At 62.2% G+C, this 20,939-nt stretch overlaps 2 protein-coding genes across 2 annotated transcripts in view; one reads left to right on the forward strand and one right to left on the reverse strand.

The window, feature by feature from the left end:
• LOC100028798 (serum paraoxonase/arylesterase 1-like) overlaps nt 1-4,197 on the forward strand; it is a 9,165-nt gene extending 4,968 nt beyond the window's left edge. The window contains exons 6-9 of the mRNA XM_056800941.1: nt 1-33; nt 534-615; nt 3,507-3,635; nt 3,986-4,197. The exon at nt 1-33 is cut by the window's left edge and continues 168 nt beyond it. Coding sequence (XP_056656919.1) covers nt 1-33; nt 534-615; nt 3,507-3,635; nt 3,986-4,144 — 403 coding nt within the window. The 3' untranslated portion in view covers nt 4,145-4,197. The remainder of the gene's footprint in view (nt 34-533; nt 616-3,506; nt 3,636-3,985) is intronic.
• Nucleotides 4,198-4,731: 534 nt separating this feature from the next.
• Nucleotides 4,732-20,939, reverse strand: part of PPP1R9A (protein phosphatase 1 regulatory subunit 9A) — a 52,338-nt gene continuing 36,130 nt past the window's right edge. Inside the window, 18 exon segments of the mRNA XM_056800687.1 lie at nt 4,732-6,130; nt 6,247-6,429; nt 6,594-6,617; nt 6,777-7,090; nt 7,226-7,413; nt 8,488-8,639; nt 8,792-8,949; nt 13,186-13,342; nt 13,413-13,509; nt 13,670-13,899; nt 13,980-14,033; nt 14,496-14,752; nt 14,901-15,136; nt 16,086-16,150; nt 16,449-16,709; nt 18,130-18,266; nt 19,960-20,000; nt 20,210-20,307. Coding sequence (XP_056656665.1) covers nt 5,921-6,130; nt 6,247-6,429; nt 6,594-6,617; nt 6,777-7,090; nt 7,226-7,413; nt 8,488-8,639; nt 8,792-8,949; nt 13,186-13,342; nt 13,413-13,509; nt 13,670-13,899; nt 13,980-14,033; nt 14,496-14,752; nt 14,901-15,136; nt 16,086-16,150; nt 16,449-16,709; nt 18,130-18,266; nt 19,960-20,000; nt 20,210-20,307 — 2,862 coding nt within the window. The 3' untranslated portion in view covers nt 4,732-5,920.

The raw sequence follows: 20,939 nt of genomic DNA on the forward strand, positions 1-20,939 counted from the left end.
CGCCAACGGCATCACCGTGTCCCCCGACGGGAAGTAGGTGGCCCCCGAGGCCCTCCCAGGGGGGGCGGGTGCCGGGCGGTCCCGGGGAGGCCGCGCCGACCACGGCCAGGAAGCAGACGCTGCCATCGGCACGGAGCCGCGCAGGGGGCAGAAATCCAGGGAGGAGCGGACGAGCGTGGCGAGCCCCTTCCGCCTGTGGCCTCCGCCGCTGGCTGCCCCCCGAGAACTCACCCGGGGTGGTCCCCTGGCAGCGGGAGGGTAGCGGGGCAAGAGGCAGCAAGCGGGGGGCGGGAAGGGAGGAGGGGCAGAGAGGAAGAGCGTCTCCCCTTCTGCCGGCGTGGCCAGAACAGCCACGGCACGTGGGCAGGTGTGGTGAGAAGGGGAAGACGTTGGCCGGAGCCCGAACAAGGGCATCGCCAGGCCGCGGGGGGGTCCTGCCGAGACGGGGTCTGGGGGAGCCCGCCTGAGGGAGGCTGGCCGGGCGCTGCGCGGCCGGTATCCGGGGCCCGACGTCTGTCCGTCTTCCCTCCAAGGTACCTCTACGTGGCGGAGCTGCTGGGCCACAAGATCCACGTTTTTGACAAGCTTGCCGACGGGAGCCTCAGAGCGCTGAAGGTGAGCCACGGAGAAGCCACGGGACGCCACGAGGCCGGGCGTGCTGGGCGACGGCTCCAGAAAGCCTGGGGATGCCCCCACGCCCAGGGAGGAGGGGGAGGAGGCTGGGACAACCCAGGGCAGGATGCTGGAAGCCCTCCGGGAAGCTCCTGGGTGAGGCAAAGGCTTGGCATGATGGCAGCAAAGCCCAAGACGGGCAATCGGAGGTGTCTGACCGGGCCGGGCCAGGCCGGACGCCGCCTCGAGCGCTCGGACCTCCGGGCTGTCGTCGGGCGGCTCCTTCACCTTCCGGGTCTGCTTCCACTGACGCGCCAAAGTCTCCCCGGACGGCCCGTGGCCAGGAAGCGGCGCTCGGACGCCGCGATCTCCCTCACGGAACTTCGGGTTCGCGCTGCAGCCGCGGCGCCTATTGACGGGCCCAAGACCCGACGTGGCACCGACGGAGAGCAGGACACGGCCCGGGGCAGGGAAGCCGCAGGCCGAGCCTCCTGTCGTGGGCGAAGCACCCCGGCCGATCCCATCCCAGCAGAGAGTCCAGGCAGGGGGCCGAGCGAGGCCGCCCGCGTCGCCCACCTCTGGGAAGGGCAAAGGGCTTGTCCCGGGTGGGACCGTCCCGCAGGGTCTCTAGTCGGTGCCGGCAAGATTCGCACCCGCATCCTGCTTAAGCAGCCAGAATTGGCCGCCTGCCCGGCATCCGAGCCGAATGGAGGTCTGACGCCCAGCGATCCGGCCGAGGCCTTCGACTCCGCCTGCCGCGAGTACGCCGTGGACCACGTCTGGCCTCGTGGATGCCGGACGCCGCTGGAGGGCCGCACGCTCGCGCCCGGCCTTTCTGGCGACGCCTTTGGTGAGGACGTGACGGCGAGGAGGGAGGCCGCCCGCTGACGGCCAATGACGTGGCAAGGCCGCGAGCCAAGATGGCGGCGGGGGAGCCGGGCACGGCCTTCTGGGCCCAGATGAGGGCTGCTCCGTGCGGCCCCGACGCCGTCCAGCACGCGGGCGCCTTCCCTCGGACAGGCCGACGCACGCCGTGCCAGAGCCGGCTCCGTGGGCTGCCGAGCCCTCTGCCCAGTGGGCGCGCTCCGCCGGCGCCGGCTCGGGACACGCCGCGGCTCCCGTTCGAGGACGCTGATCACCGGGCAAGTACGGGGCACGCGAGGGCTTTTCTGGAGCTCTGCCGGAGGGACTGAAGGACGGGGACAAGGACTCTCTCGAGGTCTCTCGGAGGCGCCGAGCGCACCAGAGCATGTTTCCCAGATTCGCGCTGCCGGGGCCACCCCTGGGAGTGGCCCTTCCGCGGAGGAGGAGAGCGGCGCTACGAGGTGCGATGCCAGGCCCCGCCCTGCTCCTCGCCACTGGGGGCGCCAAAGGAAGAGCGAGAGCCGGCGCCGACTCTCCTCTCTAGCGGACACGGCCCGGGCGCACTCGCTTTTGTCCTGGGCCACGGCGGGGCCACGGGGCCGCCTCCCAGGCGGGGGCGCTTCGGCGTCTCTCTTGGTGGTTAAGTTCAGGATTTGAGGAAGGAGGCAGAGAAGGCTCCGGCCATCCCGTGCCGGGAGTCCAGGGGACCGGCCGGAGGTGGCCCCTCCCCTCAGACACTTGGCGCAGCCCTGGCCACTGAGGGTCAGAGGCGGGCGGGAGCCCAGCTGGGCGACGGCTGCCCCGACTGTCCTAGAGCCAGAGAGGTCACGGCCGGCTCTGCCACGCTGGGTTCCGTGGCCGGGGCCACGTTTGGGGATGAATGATGATCGTCTCGGGCGTGTTCCCAGGATGGTGGCTGGGTAGTGAAGGACCTGGACAGAGCCTGGAGCTCCAAAGGCCCAGGGGAAGCACGTGGCCGCCCTAGAGAGGGTCACGAGGAGGAAAGATGGTGCTGGTTCTGTTTGGACCAAGAGGGCAGAACCAGGAGGGGTGGAGGAAGCTGCAGAAGCCCCCTCCTGGGGGCCCGTGGCAAGCAGGCATGGCCAGCGCTCAGGTGCTCTGCCGGCAGCCAGAGAAGATCCGAGGCACCAGGGAACATGGGCCTGGGGGCCACCCGCCCTCTTGGGGGAAGCCCACGACGGTCCAGTTCTTTGGGGCTTGAAACAGACCGACCCAGCAGAACCACAGGGCCTGCTCTCGGCCGTCCCCTATGCACTGCTCTTCCTTGGCCCGTCCATCCCTTGGCAAGCACCCTCCAAGCTCAGTGGCCCCGGAACGGGCCACGCTTCGTGCCACGCACCAGAGCCACGAAGACGGGGGGAAGCTGCCCTGTCCCGAGCAGCCTCCACTCCGACACAACATGCCCAGCTGCCATTGGATGGGGAGTCCTGGAAGGGCTCAAGTCTTGAATGGGAACGGGCAGAGGCGAGGAGGGGTCTGCCCCGGGGACAGGCCGGGTGGCCCTGCCTTGGGCCGCAGCTTCCAGGCCCTGCTGGGTGGTTGGCACTGCGGACATCTGTGTGGGGGCCAGCCTGGGAAATGCTCCTGCTTGGGCCGCGGCTGGGTTTTCCGGGGGATTTCCCCAGTGGGCCCCTCTCCTTGCCTTCTCTTCCCCTTCTGGAAAAGGCCCAGCCCCTGCGAGGCTCAGGTTTCCTCCCATGTCCTCCACACCTCCAGCTCTGGCCCTGGATCATGCTGATAGACAGTAGAACCCGGGAGGGTGCCGGGGACTCCTGGGGCCAGGGAGTGGGGAGATGACCGCCAGGCCCAGGGCTGGCCGCTTCTCCTGACCGTTTGTTCTCTCTACCCTGTCTGGGGCAGGCCATAAGATCAAGTGTTACTGGCTGCACGGGGGCAAACCTTGGTGTAGACAAGCTTGATATGCATTTGCCGATGCCGGCCTCTCATGAACCGGCACCAAACCTGGGCCCTCCCCCTCCTCCTCCTTTTTCCCTGGTTGCACAATTAAGGCCCTAACCTTTGACACGCTGGTGGACAACTTGTCCGTGGATCCCGCCACGGGGGACGTGTGGGTCGGCTGCCACCCCAACGGCATGAGAATTTTCTTCTATGACCCAGAGAATCCGCCCCCATCAGAGGTGAGTGGGCAGGTGGGGGAGGGGCTGCACTTCCCCCAAAGCACACCCAATGGAATGCTGGCTTCAAAGCAGGGAGGCCTGAGTTCAAATCCCACACCTCACAGAGGGTAGGAGGCGCTAGGGGGAGGGGTTCTGGCCATCGATAGGTTTATTGGGGAAGCCAGTCCTTGGAGCATAAGGAGGAGACCGGAGGATTTCCCAATGTGGCCGCATCCCCACCTCACAAGGTGATCTTGAGTAACTCACTTTCAGCTCAGCGTGCCTCAGTTTCCTCCGCTGTAAAATGGGGCCCGGAGCCCCCCCCTCAGGGCCTCTGCTAAGGCTGGTCATACTGCCCACCCCTCCCGCAGGTGCTCCGCATCCAGAACATCCTGTCCTCGAGCCCGACTGTGACGCAGGTCTACGCGGAAGAGGGCTTCGTCCTGCAGGGCAGCACCGTGGCCTCGGTGTACGGCCGGAAGCTGCTCATTGGCACCGTGTTCCACCGCGCACTGTACTGCGAGCTGTAGCGGGGGGCGGGGCCTCGGGGAGAAGCAATCAATAAAGAGAGGCCACAGCTGCACCGAGTGCGTGCGGGAGCAGAGCGGCGCGTGCGCGCGGGGGACTGGGGGCGGGACCCGAGACAGCCACGCCCCCCGGGGTTCCCCAGGGCTGGGCTCACACCCTGCAGGCCTCCTCCAGGGGCTCAGCCTGTTATCTAGCCGTCCCGCATCCTCCCTCCCCTTAGCCAGGTACAGCCTCTCCAAGAGCCGGCCGGGCCTGCGAGCCAGGGCGTCTGAGGGCCCCCCGGGTGCCAGGCGCCCCCCTTTGCTCCTCCATGGCCCCTCCCGGCAGACTAAAGACTCGCGCAGAGGGCGCTGCCCCGTGGGGGTGGGCCTAAGGGATGCCGGGCCCCTGAGAAAGCGGCCATGAGCTGGAGGCAGGATTAGAACTCGGGTCTCTGCAGGGAGCCTCCTGATCCCAGCTGCGGGTGGGGGATGGGCCAGAGGCAGCATCCCCAGGTGGGAGCCACGAGCAGCCTCGGTAGGCCGGAAGGGCCCAGGTGCTGCTGCCCCGCCCCTTCTCCCCCACCGGACACAAGTACCCGGGACAGCTCTCAAGCCTGCTTTTTATTGCATTCAGTCGTGGCGCGACAACAGGAATAGTCAATGGCAAAGTTTATTTACACAAGGAAACCAAGTGTCGCCGCGGGGTGGCGCGCTCGCTCCTCCTCCATGCAGATGAGCAGACACCAAGATGGACGGACAAGGGGGATAACATGCTTCTCCCGGCGCCATCTTGGCACTCGTGGCCCATCTAGCGCCGCGACCGGGAAGGAGCCCCGCCCCCTCCCCTCCCCCCATGCACACGGGCGGGTCCTCCTCCGCCCCTTCCCTAGCGCTCTCGCTCCGCTCCGCGGGGCCTGGTCACGTCCCTCCTCCCCCACGCGGGGCTGAGGTAGGTGAACTTTCGCCCGCCGGAGAGGGCTCACTGCCAGGGCTTCCCCCACGCGCTGGCGGGCACTGCTGAGTCGCCAATGGCCACCGGCCGCCCGCACTGGCTTCTTCTGAGGGGGAAGCACATCCGGGCCACTGGGGGCGGGGCCTCCCAGCTGAACCCCTTGGGCTCCCCTTAGGCGGCTCCTTGGGCAGGCCCTGCCGGGACTCCCACCTCCCAGTCCAGGCCCTTCCGGAAGCCCAAGTGCTCCCAGAAGCCTCTGGGGGCGTCCCCGATTTCAAAGACCCAGACGGGCTCTGCGCCCCAAAGCCGCCGGCATAGAGCAGCCCCACCGTCCACGGTGCCCACAGGAGGGTCTAGAAGGGATGACGGGCCGAAGCCAAAGGGTTCCCCCCCCCCCCACGCTCTCCCCTTGGGCATGCGGCACAGCAGCCACGGGCAAAGGAAGCGGGGATTAGAGAGCAAACAAAATGGCCGACTTCCCAGCCCCGCCCCGCAGCCGGAAGTCCCGGGTTCCGGCCCAGTGAGGGGCGCCCGTCAGCACAGCTGACTGGCCAGTCCCGGAAGGGCCAGCGCCCAGTAGGTAGGCAGGGAGGGGTCCCACACGAAGCCTCGAGCCGGCCCCAGCTTCGCTTTAAGGCTTTAGCTTCCTCTCGGGCTTCCTTCCGAGGCTGCCAAGGCCCTGCCCGGCTACAGGTCGGAGGCCCTCAATCTGAAGGGGGGGGCACGGGCGGGCGCTTTGGGATCCTCCCAGAGAGGGGCCGGAGGGCGCTGTACAGTCAGTTATTGCAGGAAGCCCCAGGTGGGGGCGGCTCCCGGAGCCAGGCAGAGGCCTGGGGCGGGCAGCCTCACTGCTCACTGGCGCCCTCTGGCGGCTCCGGGGAAGGGGGGTCGGCCGCCCTCCTGGCCTTCCTCTGTTGCTGCTCCTTCTTGCGGAGCTTCTCCCGCTGCTTCTCCATTTTCTCCTGGGCGCGGCGGGCCTTCTCCAGGGCCGCCTTCATGTCCTTGAGCTGCTTTTTGATAAGGGCTCTGTCCTGCGATGACGTCACCCCGAGGGCCTGGCAACAGAGCAAGCGGAGGCCGCGACCCGTCAGCCGGGAGGGGGCGGGGCGGGAGACGGGAGACGGGAGCGGATTCGGCAAGCAGGCGCCCCCTACCCGGCATCGGGCCTCACCTTGAGTTTGGTGCCGTCCAGCTGCAGAAGCTGCTCCCCGCTGACGTTCTGGGCGCTGAACTCCGCCACGTACTGCTCCAGGCTCAGGCCCCGGAGCCACTGGGCCACCTGCGGCACGCCCCATTCCCGGACGGCCCGGCCCGGGCCCTGGCTGTGCTTGGGAGACTGGCCGTCATCGAGGATCTGGGGCGGAACGTGGGCGCGGTCAGCGGCCCCGAGGGCCTCGCGGAAGCCCCGCCCCCTCCCTCCGCGGAGGACCTCGAGGCGAATCCTGCCCCCACCGCAGGCTGGGGGCGGGGACGGGCCCCGACGGGAGCGGCTCTAACCCGCCCCTCCCCCGTTCTCACCTCGTCATCGATCATGTCCAGGCTCTGCGTGAGAGCGTGCAGGAAGGAAAAAAGAGCATTAAGGAGGCAGGAGGGCGGGCGGCGCTGCTGCTCCGGGCTCCGCGGGTGCTCCGGCTTGCCTTCCTCCACCCCCAACCCCAGGAGGAGCCCGGCCTGCCTCGGGAAGGGCCCCGGAGAACGCACCTCGTCGGACGACAGGGCCAAGGAGCGGGAGAGCCCCGGAGCTTTGGGGTCGGGCCCCAGGCCGCTGAGGTCGGCGGAGCTCGTGCTGCTGGGGCTGAAGTCGTCGGGGAGGGGGAAAGCCTGCAGGAAGACAGGAGGCCGAGGCTCAGGAGCTGGGGGGAGGGGGCGCGTCTCGGCACGCCCCTCTCCTGAGGGCCGGAGGGGCCGGCCCGGCATGCAAAGCGGCTGGGCAGCCCCCCGAGCCGCCCCGTTCGCGGCCGGGAAGAAACGGGGGCGGGGCCGGAGCTCTCGGTAGGAGCCGCTGGCGCCGCCTCCTCAGCAGCCGCCCCGCCCCCCGGGGCTACTGGCGGCCCCGGCGGGCTCCCCTCCGGCCGGGCCGCTCCCTCCCCAGTGCCGTGAGAGCTCCCTGCAGCGCGGGTGGAAGCAGCTCCGCGGCCCAGGCCCCGTGCCCCAGCATGGCGGCCCCGCGGCCCGGGTCCGACGTGTGAGCGGCCGCCGCTCCGTGGCCAGGCTCTCTACCTTGGCCCCCTTCGGATCGCGGCTCCGGGCAGTGGCGGGAGCGGGCGGTCCTTTTCGGCGGGCACTAAACCATGAGAAGGGAGCGGGCGGCGGCACTCCGGGAGCCTCGGCCTGGACCCTGTTTGTGAGAAAGAGCGGGTTAGGGCCTCCCTGCGCGTGCCCGCGCCTCCGCCTTCGGCTGCCCGGCCTTCCATCGCGCTCCTCGGCTGCCCCACGGCCGCGAGCCTAGTCCTCCCGGAGAGGAGGCCAGGGCAGCGGCCAGCGGGGGCGCCTCCACTGCCGGCGACCACGGGGGGGCGCTCGAGGCCCGAAGGGTGCAGCGCCGTCCGCGGATGCCGGGGCTCCCCGCGGCCCTTTGCTGGCGCCATCCCGTGGCTTCGCTCCTCTCCGGACCTCTTGGCAAGTCCGCTCGCTCTTCAGGCCGGCGCCCTCCCCCGTTCTTCGGGCTTCTCCTGCTCGAGCCTTTTGGCCCGACTTGTTGCGCTGGGAATGCTGGGAACGCCTTGCGGTGGACTCGGCCCCGGGGGGGGGTGAGGGGGGGTGGGGGGTGGCCCCTGAGCAGCAAGCCATGAATGGCCCATCCTGGAGGCGAGGCCCTGAGTTCGAATGCTGCCTCGGCGACTTGCCAGAGCTGCGGAAACCTGGGCCAATGCCCTCCTCTCTCTCTCTCTAAAATGGGGCCACCTTCGGGCGGTGGGGAGGGCCGGCTCGGCCACTCTTCCCCGTGGAGGGGGAGTCGCAGCTGAAGACCACGTGGCAGGGCCTGGCTGCCCTCTCACTCCCCAAACTTCGGTTCTTGTCCGGCTGTCCATCAGGGAAGGGGAAGGCAAAGGCGGGGAGGCGTCCTCGCTGATGTGGCCCAGAGCACCTCTGACTCCTCGGTGCAGGGCTGTGGCACCCTCTGCACCTTCCTGATGCTGGCTCCAGCCTCCTGGGCCTCCCTTCCCATAGGCCTGCCTGCCTGCCTGCCTGCCTCGGGGGCTGTTCTGGCACTGGCCAGCCTGGCCTCTGCCTGGAGCTTCAGTCACCAGCAGCCCGTCCTCACGTCCTGCCTTCTTCTGGGGGCCTCCTGGGGGCCCTGAAGGAAGGGAAGAGCCCCCCCACCCCAGGGCAGGGAGGGGGTGGCCTCCTGCCACCAAGCGCCACAGAGGAAGAGCCCGCGGGCAGGTGTAGAAGAGGAAGGAAGCGGTACCTTTTCCTGGGGCAGGAGCGGGCTTTGAAGGAGAGCGGAGGGAAGTGCTTCCCCCGAAACAGCGGGAAGGTGGCTGGTGCCCCCGCGGGCGGCCATGGGGCTTCCTTTGGCAGGTCGGTGGCTGCGGCCTGTGGCTGCCTGAAGGCGCCAGTCTGGGAGAGGACAGAGCGAGTTATGCAGCACAGGGACCACCGCCCAGTGAGCACATGGGGGGGAGGTGGGAGCACCTGGACCCTCTCCTGCTTCTCTGATAGGCTGCCAGGGGTGGGACACCGCCCACGACCCCAGCTGGGCTCACCCTCACCTTCCGTTCCACGCTGTCCTCCCCATCCGTGGAGCTGACGCTATCATAGAGTCGGCTCCGGCAGGGCCTTTGCCGCTTGTTCTTCACAGAGAGCTGGGCTCGGCTCTTCTGGGCTTTGGAATCCAGCCGTTCTGTCTCTGGGACAGCTTCGTTCAGGTCTGGGGAAACAACATCCAGCAGGTGTCAGGAAGTAGAACCAAGGGCTGGCTGGTGACCAGGCCAATGGGGGTGGGGGGCAAAGGGCGGAGCCACCTATAGAGCACCTACTGGGTGTCAGGCCTTGTGCCAAGCACCTTTTACAAATATTCTCTCAGTGAATCCTCACAACCACTCAGCACATTTGGTGGGTGCTGTTATTACCCTCAGTTTACAGATGAGGAAACTAAGGTTTTGAGGAGGTTCAATGATTTGGGCATGGTTTCTGGCTAGTGAAAATCAGATCTGCATCCATGTCTCTTGATAGTAAGTCCAGTGATCTGTCCCAGGATTCTAGCAAGTGCCCTCTGGAGGCAGGGTTCACCCCCCACCCCCACCCCAGTACCCTTGTACCTGAGGGCTCCATCATCACTGCTGGGCCCTGGGCCCTTTGGACAAGTCCTCAGCTCAGGGCTAGGAAGGGGCTCCTCCTAAGCAGAATCACATCTGCTTTTAGAATGTGGGGAAGTCAGACAGGGCAGATGGAGGGAACTTTTCCCCCACCAGCTTCTGGGTCCAGCTGAAATCCTCACCTGATCCTTAGGGCCAGGCTTCAGGCCCAGCCCAGAATTTTGGCCCCTAAATTAGTCACTGGCAAAGGCAACATTGCAGCAGCTGCCCTTGACTGGGTAACCGCTGGGCTTGTAAGTGACTGTAACTAACTGGAGGGCTTGTAAGTGACTGTAACTAACTGCAGGGCTTGTAAGTGACTGTAACTAACTGCAGGGCTTGTAAGTGACTGTAACTAACTGGAGGGCTTGTAAGTGACTGTAACTAACTGCAGGGCTTGTAAGTGACTGTAACTAACTGCAGGGCTTGTAAGTGACTGTAACTAAGTGGAGGGCTTGTAAGTGACTTTGTAACAGGCTTTGTAGCAGGCCTTGTAAGTGACTAACTGCAGGGCTTGTAAGTGACTAACTAACTGGAGGGCTTGTAAGTGACTGTAACTAACTGCAGGGCTTGTAAGTGACTGTAACTAACTGCAGGGCTTGTAAGTGACTGTAACTAACTGCAGGGCTTGTAAGTGACTGTAACTAACTGCAGGGCTTGTAAGTGACTGTAACTAACTGGAGGGCTTGTAAGTGACTATAACTAACTGCAGGGCTTGTAAGTGACTGTAACTAACTGCAGGGCTTGTAAGTGACTGTAACTAACTGGAGGGCTTGTAAGTGACTTTGTAACAGGCTTTGTAGCAGGCCTTGTAAGTGACTAACTGCAGGGCTTGTAAGTGACTAACTAACTGGAGGGCTTGTAAGTGACTGTAACTAACTGCAGGGCTTGTAAGTGACTGTAACTAACTGCAGGGCTTGTGACTAACCATCATGCTTATAAGTGAAGTGACCAAGTAACTGGCTACAAAAAAGTAGCTTAAAGAGGGATCCTCCCCAGCTTCTCCTGCCCCACCCTTCTGTACTCAGAGGCTGCAATCTCCAGTTGCCTGGTTACCAGGACAGCACTAGCTGCCATCATTGGGCTGAGCCACAAGAACAGACTCCAGAGCCTGCCCTAGACAGAAAACCCTCCCAGAGGAGGCCCCAGAACCCTAGCGGCCACCCTCTGATGACCTCCACTCTCAAACTTCCTACTGCTTAATGGGCACCTTGAAAATGATACCCCCGAGGTACCTTTGCCTCAGCCTGTGAAAACCGAGCCCTTCCCCCAGCCTCCCCTATTCCTGACTTCCCCAGCAGCGTTGAGGGTACCACCAACCACCCTCAGTCACCTAAGCTGGAAACCTGAGTATCTTCCTTCACTCTCATCTGCCTCCACTCCAATCTGTTACCAAGGCTGGCAGTTTTCCCTTCCGAGCACACCTTCTCTCCTCTGACACTGCCCCCACCCCACCCTGGTGCAGGCCCTCATTGCCTCATGCCAACAGCTTCTGTGTGTGTGGGGGGTGTCTGCCTGCCTTCAGTCTCTCCCCCATCCAGTGCATCCCCCATTTGGTTGTCAGCCATGTGCCCAAAGCCAATGCCTATCCCTTTGAGGACTAAATAGGAAGATTTCTGTTTGACAAGCCATCCCAGAGTTCATAGCCAGTCCCTTTCCCTCCTCCACTTTCCCCACCTTACATCTGCCTGGCACTGGCCTCCTGACTGTTCTTCCCAGAAGCCACTCTCCAGGCTCTGGTCACTGTCAGTTCGGGCTTTCGCCCTTCTCATCTCCATCTCCTGGCTTCCTTCAAGGCCTAGCTAAAACCCTGCTTCTATACAGGAAGCCTCTCCTGGTTCTCCCTAATTCTCCTCTTGAGCCCATCTGGAGCTGGTGTGAGCGTCTAGAGAGCAGGAACTCCCTTTCACCTTCCTCTGGGGCCTCAACCCTTGGCGTGGTGCCTGGCACATAGTAGGTACTTCACAAATGGACACTGACTGATTCTGTCCCTTTTTCAACAGCTACAAAAGTGGAGAGTGGAGGGAATGGCAATGTGGGCCCCTGATTGTCACCCATAGACTAGAGGAGACGGGACCACTTGGACGCACGCATTTGGCCCCAACTTCCCCCTCTGTAAAAAGGCCTGGGTTGGATGTGGCAGCCCGTCTCTGTAGTCTCTTCTTGATCTAGGTCCAGGATCCGAGGGTCCTGCCCTATCCCACTGTCCCAAGCCCAGGAAGAAGGCTTTCCCACATCCCAGACTGTTGTCGGGGTGTCAGTGACAGCCAAAGGATCTACAGGGGACAAAGGGAAGCTCCACCCTGTCAAGAGCCCAGAGAGAGACGGGGAAGAGGGAAGGAAGGAAGGAAGGGAAATGGCCTGCAGAGGGGAGGGCCCGAATTGAGGCTCATCCTGTGTTAAGGGACGCAGAGCTGGAGGGCCAGGAGGAAAGAGCTCCACGGAGGGTCCTACAGAGGGTGGTGATGTTGAGGCAATCTGCCACGGAGGGCACGAGAAGATGAGAGGGGGAGTAGGAGCTGTTGGTGACTCCCGTTCAGGGGCGTCAAGGCACCCACCCGGCAGGAGCCTGTGTCCAGACTTGCCACAGCGACAGCAATCTGGGCGCCCATCCCGTGTCCTAAGCGCTAGAAAGCACTGCCCCAGGGGCACAGTCCTGGCCTGGACGTCCCTGCCGGCTTCCTACCGAAGGGATCTAGAGGGGCGACAGGTCCCTGGCCAGGGACGGAGCGCACTGACAACGGCTCACTGCCAAGCTGCACCCTGGTGGCCTAGGCGGCCACGGGAGGGGGCTGAGGGAGGACCACTGAGCCAGGGGAGGGAGGGGGGCCAGAGCGGAGCCCCAGAGCCTCGGTCTGTTCACTGTTGGGAACAACCTGGAAGACTAGAATGGCCGAAGAACCAGAACCGTCAAGGCAGGATCCAGCTGGGAGAGGGGGGAGAAGGCGGCACTGCGCATTTTGGGGTGCATAAGACACCCCTATTTAGTGCCCCACCCCACTATGGTCTGCCTTAAGGAGATCTGCTCCTAGGAAGACACCGAGGAGCCCAGCAGGGGAAGGCCAGAGGGAGAGCCACGAGCACCTGGATGGAGTGGGGCGGCCTGGCCCGGCCCTCGAGCACCCACGGATGGACGCCTTGGCCGAGCCCCAGGGGAAGATGCCGGGAGCCTGCAGAGGCGTCTGGGGACCCCGCCCCAAATCATCTCCACTTCCAAACGAGGCAGCTGAGGCCGAGAGCAGGAAGGGGATGCCGAGGGCCCAGGGCAGGACTCAAACTCGGGCCTCGAGGGCTCTCTCTCCTCGGTGCCGCCCCATTCCAGGGCTGGGATGGCCCCGGGCGCTTGGAGCTCGCTCACGTGGCCTGTGAAGTGTGGGCTGCCGCTCAGCTGGGGAGGCCTGGCCAGGGCTCGGTGCACCCCCAGGGCAGACCCGTGCCGGCTCCGGGCTCTCTCGCGGCCCCCTCCCAGGCCTGGGCCCAGATGGGGGGCCTCCATTTCCAGCCCTGCTTCTCCTCCCCTCTTGGCAGCGCAGGGAGGGAGGAAACCATCCCTGAACCCCCGGAGGAAGGCAGAAACGGGCCTGGAAAGGCGAGAGGAGAGGAAGCAGCGGGGGAGGGCCCGGCCTCGAAGGGGGCCGACCCCGAACCACCGAGGCGGGCTCTGGATTCCGATTCCCTGCCAGCTGGCGCTTGCTGAACAGGAGCGGGTCGACACCCGGGCCGTCCCCCCCCCCCCCCCCCCCCCGCTCCCTCAGGAGACCGAGGCTGGGGGGGTGCGGCCCCCCCGACAGGTGGCGCCGGGCACAGACCTGGAGCGGAGCCGCGCTGGCTGTCGGCGTTCTCCACGGCCTCCCCCTGCGGCACGTCGCCCGTGCCGGTGCCGCGCTCGAAGATGTTGTTGTTGTTGTTGACCTGCGTGCCGTTCTGCTTCATGAGCCGGAAAACCTCGGCCTCGAGCTCCTGGATCTGCGGGCAGCGACAGGCCGGGTCAGAGGCCGCCACGGCCGCTCCCCCCGCCCGGCGCCCGGCCACTCACCCGGGCCTGCAGGCCTTGGACCTCGGCCACGTGGATCTTCTCCAGCTCCTCGAGCTTCTTCCTCTCCGCTTCCTGCCTCTTGAGGAAGTCCAGCTCCCTGCGAGGGGACGCCGAGGGAGGCCCTGAGGCGCCTGGCAGGCTGCCCCCCCCCCCCCGGCCGCGCCGCCTCCCAAGCACTGCCACGAAGGGCTACACCCGGGTCTGTCCCCGCCCCCCAAAAGCCCTGGTGCCCCCCCCCCGCGCGCCCCGCCCCTCACTTCTGCTGGAAGTCCTTGATGAGCTTCTTGGCCTTGTTGTACTTCTTCTCCAGGGCCTGGTACTGGCTCTGGGTCTCCTTGAGGTGCTCGTTGACGGTGTGGCACAGGCTCTGCGCCTCGATCCAGTAGCTCTCCAGCTTCAGCACCCGCTCCTTGTTCTCGTCCATGTTCTGCTGCAGGCGGCTCTTCTCCAGCTCCCACCTCACCTTCTCGTTCTCAGCGGCCTGCAGCTGCGTGGGGAGACGCGGCCCGGGTTCGAGGCTCCCCCCGGCCCCCGCCAGTCCCCGCGCCCCTCCCTCGGCCGCCCTACCTTGTTCTTCAGCTTCTGGATTTCCGCTTCGGTGACCGCGTGCTTGATCTGCAGCTGAAAAGCGGGGAGGGGGGTGAGCCCCTCCCCGCCCCCGCCCCGGGGGTGCAGAGCCTGGAGCCTGGGGGGGGGGGAGGTCTTCCGGGCCAGGGAGCCCAGAGACAACAGGAGGAGGAAACAGCCACCCACGTTGGACGGGCCGCCCAGCAGGACCTGAACTCGGGGCTCCCGCTCACCACCTTCTACGGAACCATCCGGCCTCCCCGTGAGGCCGAAGAACTGGGTCGTGGGGACTTTGGGGGAGGGAATGGCAGCCCCCCCGGAGAGCGAGCTAGCTCAGCCCTTTATGCTGGTGCTGTCATCCACTCTCGGGGCTCCGTGGCCGTCTTTGGGGAACAGCGTGGCGGCGATCGGGGACTCCCAGGCACCCCGGGAAAGCCTTCCCCCTAAATTCTCAGCCCCCAGATGGCCGTCTCACCCCCCCAGGAGGGGCCCCCCGAGGCCGGAGGGACGACTTACCTCCTTGAACTTGTGGCTGAGCTTGCCCGTGTCCAGCTCGGACGGGGAGAAGACGTCCTCGTTCTCAGGCAGCTCGAACACTTCGATGGCCAGGTCCCTGCTGGGGAGGGGCGGCCCCGCGTCCTCGTCCTCCTCATCGGTGGCGTACTCCCCTGTCTGAACGGGACACAAGCTGAGAATTCCCAGCCGCACGCGAGGGCAGGCGGGGGTCCGAGGGCCCCGCCCACAGCCTCGGGAGCTCCCCAGTGAAGCCCGCTCTCTCGGGGAAGAGCAAAGGGAGAATCCTGGGTGTGGGGGCTGCAGAGCCCAGGGAGGCCCACCTGCCCGTCCTGCCCTCTGGCAGGCCTGGACCATCAGGCAAGGGGGGACCCTCTTCTCCCCTTCCGCACACACACCCAAACCCACCCTCACCAGGGCTCCACTGGCTCTGTCCGCAGGCCTGGTACTCGCTGTGGCCTCTGCGGGGCGCCGGGTGAACGCACGTGGTACACGCGTGCTCTAGGCACTGTTTGTTGTCGCGGAGAGAGGCGCCTTCCACGGGCCACCACAACAGAAAGAGGCTGGGCCCGGGGCCTCCCCACATCCACATGCTCACGGACGGGTGCCCGGCAGCAGCTCCGGCCTGACCTGTCAGCCAGCCTCTGGACCAGGCCCGGGCAGTGGACCCACGTGCAGCCCAGAGCTCCGACAGGTGGCACCAGGAAGCAGGAAGGAGACTCAGGGAGAGAGCGCACAGCTGGGCTCCAGGGTCTGGGGCCCTTTCAGGAATGCACCTGCCACCGCCAGCTGTAGCTCCCATCTGCCTGTCTTGTCCAGCAGAGAGGCCTCAGCACCACGGCCCTCAGCGCCCCCAGACGGCTCGGGAAGAGCTCCGGGCCTCTGGTGCCTGAGCCATCCATCCCTTGTAACAGTGCGGGGCCCTGACCCCAGGACCGCAGATGGCTCGGGCCTCCTTAGGGCACCTGCAGCTGCCCTGCGCATTCTTTCCCAGGCCCGTGTCCGGTCAGGCCCCCTGAGCTCCGACAGAACTCTCCGACCCCATCTGGGCCCAGCCAGCCCCTTGGCCTGAGCTTTCACCGGCCCCCCAGCCCTGGGCACTCCTGGGGCACCTGCGGCCCCCAGAGCCCTCGGTATAGCCCCTCATGCCTTATACTGGGACTGGCAATTCCTGGGGATCCCAAGGTGGTGGCTGGCCGCTAGGGGGCTCCCAGTCTTGGAAGGGTGCCCGGAGTGCCCCACAGGCCAGCTCACTGCCCGATTTCCTGCCCTTTTCTTATAGTTGGGCCACCAAGTGGCCTGTCCGGAGCTTCTCCCTCCCCCCACCACACAGGAGGGCCCTTGAGCCATCTCATGCTCGGTGCACCCTGCCAGGTCCCAGGCTCTTCCCCAGGCCTCGCTCTCCCCCCGCCTGTGTCCAGTGCGGAGCCAAGGCCACGGGGTTCTCTGGGCACCTCTTGCGTTTGCCCCTGCCCCCATCCTCTTGCCGTCGCTGCTGGGGGGCTGCGTGTCTCTTCCCCCCCCCCCCCTGCCCATCCGCCATTCAGCCACCAAAGGGACTTTCCCAGACACCCAGGCGGGCCTCCCCCTCACTCTTCTGGGATGTCGTTCAGTGCCTTTTCCTGAAGACGGTCGTCCCGGTAACCCTTCGCCTTCTTCTGGGAGGCAGAGCCCGCAGGGGAGGGCTCTCAGCCTCCGGGGCCAATGCTTCCTCCTCTTCCCCTTGCCAGAGGCCTCCTCCTCCTCCTGGGCTGGATCCTCAGGGCAGCTGCCTCCGAGAGACGGCACAGAAGGGGCTCTAGAGGGCACCCGCCGCGCCGGGGCCGGCTCTCCCTTCCAAAGCTCTGCTCCCCGGGAAGATGCTCCTCGGGCCTTGCCGTGTCCCTGGATCCGCCCCTCTCCGTCCCCCCAACCCTACGACCGCCGTCCTGTTTGGGGACGATGAAACGGTGTCACAACGCCTTTGCCCTTCCGGCGAGGAGCCACGCAGCCGAGCCGCGTATTGGCCAGAGCCCCGGGCGGGCGAGGCGGCAAGAACCACAGACCGTTCAGGAGGTCCCTGGCAGGCCCCGATTCTCTGGGTCTCTCCCGAGGTCCGTCCCTGGCATCGAGGGTCCCTCTCAGGGCAGGAAGGCGTTCCGGGGAGGTCTGCGGGTCGCGGCAGAACTCAGCAAAGGGGTCAGAAACGGCCGCAAAGAACGAGCCGATCCCAGATTCCTCCGGGGCCGTCGCAGAGCATCAGGAGGAGGACAGGCCGGGAGCCTCCTGCACCTTCAAGAGGCCGCCATTCCTGGTCTTGGCGGGACTTTCTTCTCTTCTCGCCGCCCCCAGCCTGGACGTTCATCTCTCTGGAACACGCGATCTTCTTTAGGGCAGAGCAGACCCTTCCAACGCGACCCGCCACCGCCTACGTCTAACGTGCGGACACGCGGATTCAGCCTTCAAAATACTCTGGCAAGTTGTGTGGTTCGGTCGCTTCAGTCACGTCCAAGCCTTCATGACCCCATCCGGGTTTTGCTTGGCAAAGAAACCCAAGGAGTTGGCCATTTCCTTCTCCAACTCATTTCACAGACGAGGAAATCGAGGCCAACAGGCTGAAGAGACGTGCCTGGGGCTGGATTTGAGCGCGGGTCTTCCTGACTCCAGACCTAGAATTCTCAACCACCAACTGCCTACGTGGCCAAGGTAGCCATGATGGATCCAGGTCAGAGATCTCACTGGACCGAGATCTTCTCGATGCCCTTCTCTGGAGACAAGGCCAAGGCCAAGGCCGTTCCAGCAATCTATCACGAGAAGCCTGCGCTGTGCCTGGGGGAGGAGGGGGTCGTACCAGGAAAGTGTAACAGGGATTATTTGAGTGATAAAGGATAACTTTTCCATTTTCTCTCTTCCACAACATTACAGAAGCAAGGCCAGTACAGGCATGGGCAAACCACTGGTCCAATTGACCGGATGAAGAACCGCCCCAACCCAAACCACAGAAAAGCCTGACAAAATCCGGCATGTGTGAATTTTAGGTGGAGTCCTCCCTGCTTAGTCTTTAGAATGCTAGCAACCAGGAATGTCTACACCCCCATTTAAGGATCAACTGTGAGGAAGATGTCCTGTGACCAGCATGTGCTAGCAAGTGACAAATCGGAAACCACTGATGGACCCCCTGGCTGTCCTAAGCCAAGCGCGCGCTCTCTCTGGCAGATGACACAAGCTCTGCTCCCAAAGGCCGAGAGAATTCACTAAGTTAACCTTCAAATTGTACACAAAACTCTCTCAGAAAACATCCGTCCTTACCAATAAAACCTGGCAGGGAGAGACAGAAAGAGAAATTCCATTGGAAATAAATGCAGGCACTATCAAATGACTGGAGGCAACCTGCCAAGACATATCCAGGCACTCTAAAACACAGTTATAAGCCACTTTTCACACCAAGAAAGACAGATCGAAACGTGGGAGATCTGTTCACCACTCACGGGCAAGCGAAGGCCACGTATGAGAAGGACTCGCTTGGTCAGTGCCCTCCCGAGCAAGTGAACAGAACGTGGCCTAGAGAAAACAATCAAGTTCGTCGGGAGGAAGAGAGGGCCGAGGATATCATGAGAATCAGCGAGAAGAAACATGAAGGGAGGTAGCCTGCCAATACCAGATCTCGACCTGTACTCGCCATCAAAACCACCTGGTGCTGGCTGAGGAACAGTGTGCCCACTGGGGCATGGTCGGTGTACCAGCCCAACCGGAAATGGCCAGAGCAATCGAAGGCGATAAACCCAAAGATCCGAGCTTGGGGGACAAGAACTCGCTCGCCAACCAAAATTGCCGGCAAACCGGAAAGTGGTCAGGGAGAAACTAAGCAAAGCCAACATATCATAGGCCAAGATAAGGCCGATGTGGTCCAGACATCAACGATTCTATCACACGCAAACGGAGGCGCATAGAGGAAATTCCCTGTTAGGTCTAAGGATGAGGGAAGAGTTTATATATGATGAAACATCAGACTAAGAGGAGGATCAGGGGAGGTACGATGGATAATTCTGATTACATGGAATTAAATGACTTTTTCACAAATAAAACCAATGTAGCCAAAATTAGAAGGAAAACAAGAAACTGGAAAAAGTTTGACAGCAAGTTCTCTGATAAAAGCCTCATTTCTCAAATATTTAGGGCACTTGAGCTAAATCTACAACTAAAAACAAGAACCATTCAATTAGTGGAATATAAAATGGCAGTTTTCAGAAGAAATCAATGCTATTGGCAGTCCTAGGAAAAAATGACATTTTTTAGAGAAATGCAAATTAAAACAACTCTGAGGTATCATCTCACCCCTAAAAAATTGGCTCACGTGACAGAAAAGGAAAATGACGAATGCTGGAAAAGTAGGGGCACTAATACATTGTTGGTGGAGTTGTGAACTGGTCTAACCGTTCTGGACAGCAACTTGGAACTATGCCCAAGGGCTTTAAAACTGGGCACACCTTTGACCCAGCAATACCACTGTTGGGTTTGTATCCCAGAAACTTTCTTTAAGAAGGGAGCTAGGACCTATTTGATCAAAAATGCTTCTAGCTGCTCTTTTTGTGGCGGCAAAGAATTAGAAAGGGAGGAGTCCTGCATCCATTGGGGAATTATGGCTGAACAAGTCGTGGCAGGGGATTGTAGCAGAGGCCTAGTGTGCTTCAAGGAGGACAAGCAGGATGGCTTCAGGAAAACCTGGAAAGACTTACACACATACCGGGAGAACCGTGTACATGGGAATGGTCGAATGACTTAACTTCTCAGACCCAGACAGGGATCCAAGCTCTGCCTCCGAGACGGAGTGCAGGCTGAAGTGTGTGGCTCCCCCCCCCCCCCCGGTCTCATATGTGTAATGGATAATAGATTTCTCCCCTTCTCAGTGGGGGGGGGGGGAGGATAGTGGGAAGAGAGAACTTGGAACTTGGAATAGAAAAAATGTTTAAATGTAAGTGAAAAAAGAGAACAAAAGAAACATAGCGAATCACCAAGTACAAGTAAGCATCTGACACACTCAAGCGATTCCCATCTTCTCTTCTTTTAATGCTCTTTTACTTACAAGGGTATTAAGTTTATTTTATCCTTTTCTGCCTTGAATAGGTTAGGTCTCCTGAAAGTGGACATTTTCTTTTCAGTTTCCTTTTCCCTCTTTCAGGTCAGGTGTTTCCCCTCAAAAAGAGTCACGTTTTCATTTCTGATTTCAATGTCCTCCTCCGGGAAGCACCTCAGAATTAGGATTTCAACTCCTCAACTTCACACTGAAGCCATGGACAACAAAAGGGGGAAATCCTTTTGGTGCTGGTGAAGGAGGCCTGAAGAGGTCTTTGAAAATGACTGGTCAAAATGTATATGAGGTGGCCCTCTGGGAAGGGGGAGGAAGGCTACGGGGGAAATCTAAGCTCTATAAAAACAGAAGATGTCAATATACGTTTTCTAAATAGAGCTCAAATGCTGAAGCAAAATCATGAACATTTTTTTGCATGTGGTGGTAGCACTGGGATGAGTCTGAAATCAAAAGAAAAGGCAGACAAGAGTTAGGACTGATGCAAAAGTTGGATTGTGTTTTAGATTTCTAGGGCGAATCGTGCCCAGTGATGTTAGCACTGCCTCACAGTTACTGGTGTTCATCTAACGTGAGGAGGGGGAGGGAGGGCCAGGAATTTGCTGAGTTTTTAAACTTGTAATCCTTTTGTTGGGGGTTTTGGTATACTTACTCTAGATGTAAAAGAAGGGGTAAGGAATACTCTGGATCTGTAAGGGTTCCTCCAGAACCAGGATGCCGCCTCACTTGCCAGAGACAAAAGGGTGATTCCTAAACCAGAGAGGAAACCACAAAAAGTTGGGCCTCCCCAACTTTAAAGTCCTACCATTAAAGCAAGGACGGTGATCCCCAAAACACTTGCAGGCCACTCAATGTGATAAAAACAAGCCTACATTCGGGATCCAGAGCGGGGCAGTCCTGCACGGGACCCTGGGAGCTCTTTCGCCTCTGCTGGCTTCAGTTTCTTTGAAAGGAAGACGGGGACCATAACAGCCCCTCCCTTTCAGGGTGGCCGGCCAGGAGCATATGAGTTCACCGAGTGTAGACCTCTGCTCCATGTCGATGCCATCATGGGCTTGGAACACAATAGGCTGGTGCGCATTGCAGAGTACTTGCAGGAGTTCTCAGGGAGAGACAGAGGTGCCAGGTGGGAAGGCTAAATCAGACTCGGTGTCTATCAGTAACTTTTACGTTGATCAATCAAAACTGAAGTACCCCTACATAGTACCTTGCCAGTCACTAAGTAGGAGAGTTCACTTGCTTGAGTGGGCGACAACTCCAAAAGCCCCTGGGCAGTGCTAGGCAAATTGAAAGACTGTGATTGGTTCCTGTAAAGTGGGAAAGGGACAGGAAGTGATGTGGACTATAAAAAGTCCTGAACTTCCTGTCCAAGGGGCTTCTCC

The sequence above is a fragment of the Monodelphis domestica genome, chromosome 5 (assembly GCF_027887165.1).
Source record: "Monodelphis domestica isolate mMonDom1 chromosome 5, mMonDom1.pri, whole genome shotgun sequence".
Classification (NCBI taxonomy): domain Eukaryota; kingdom Metazoa; phylum Chordata; class Mammalia; order Didelphimorphia; family Didelphidae; genus Monodelphis; species Monodelphis domestica.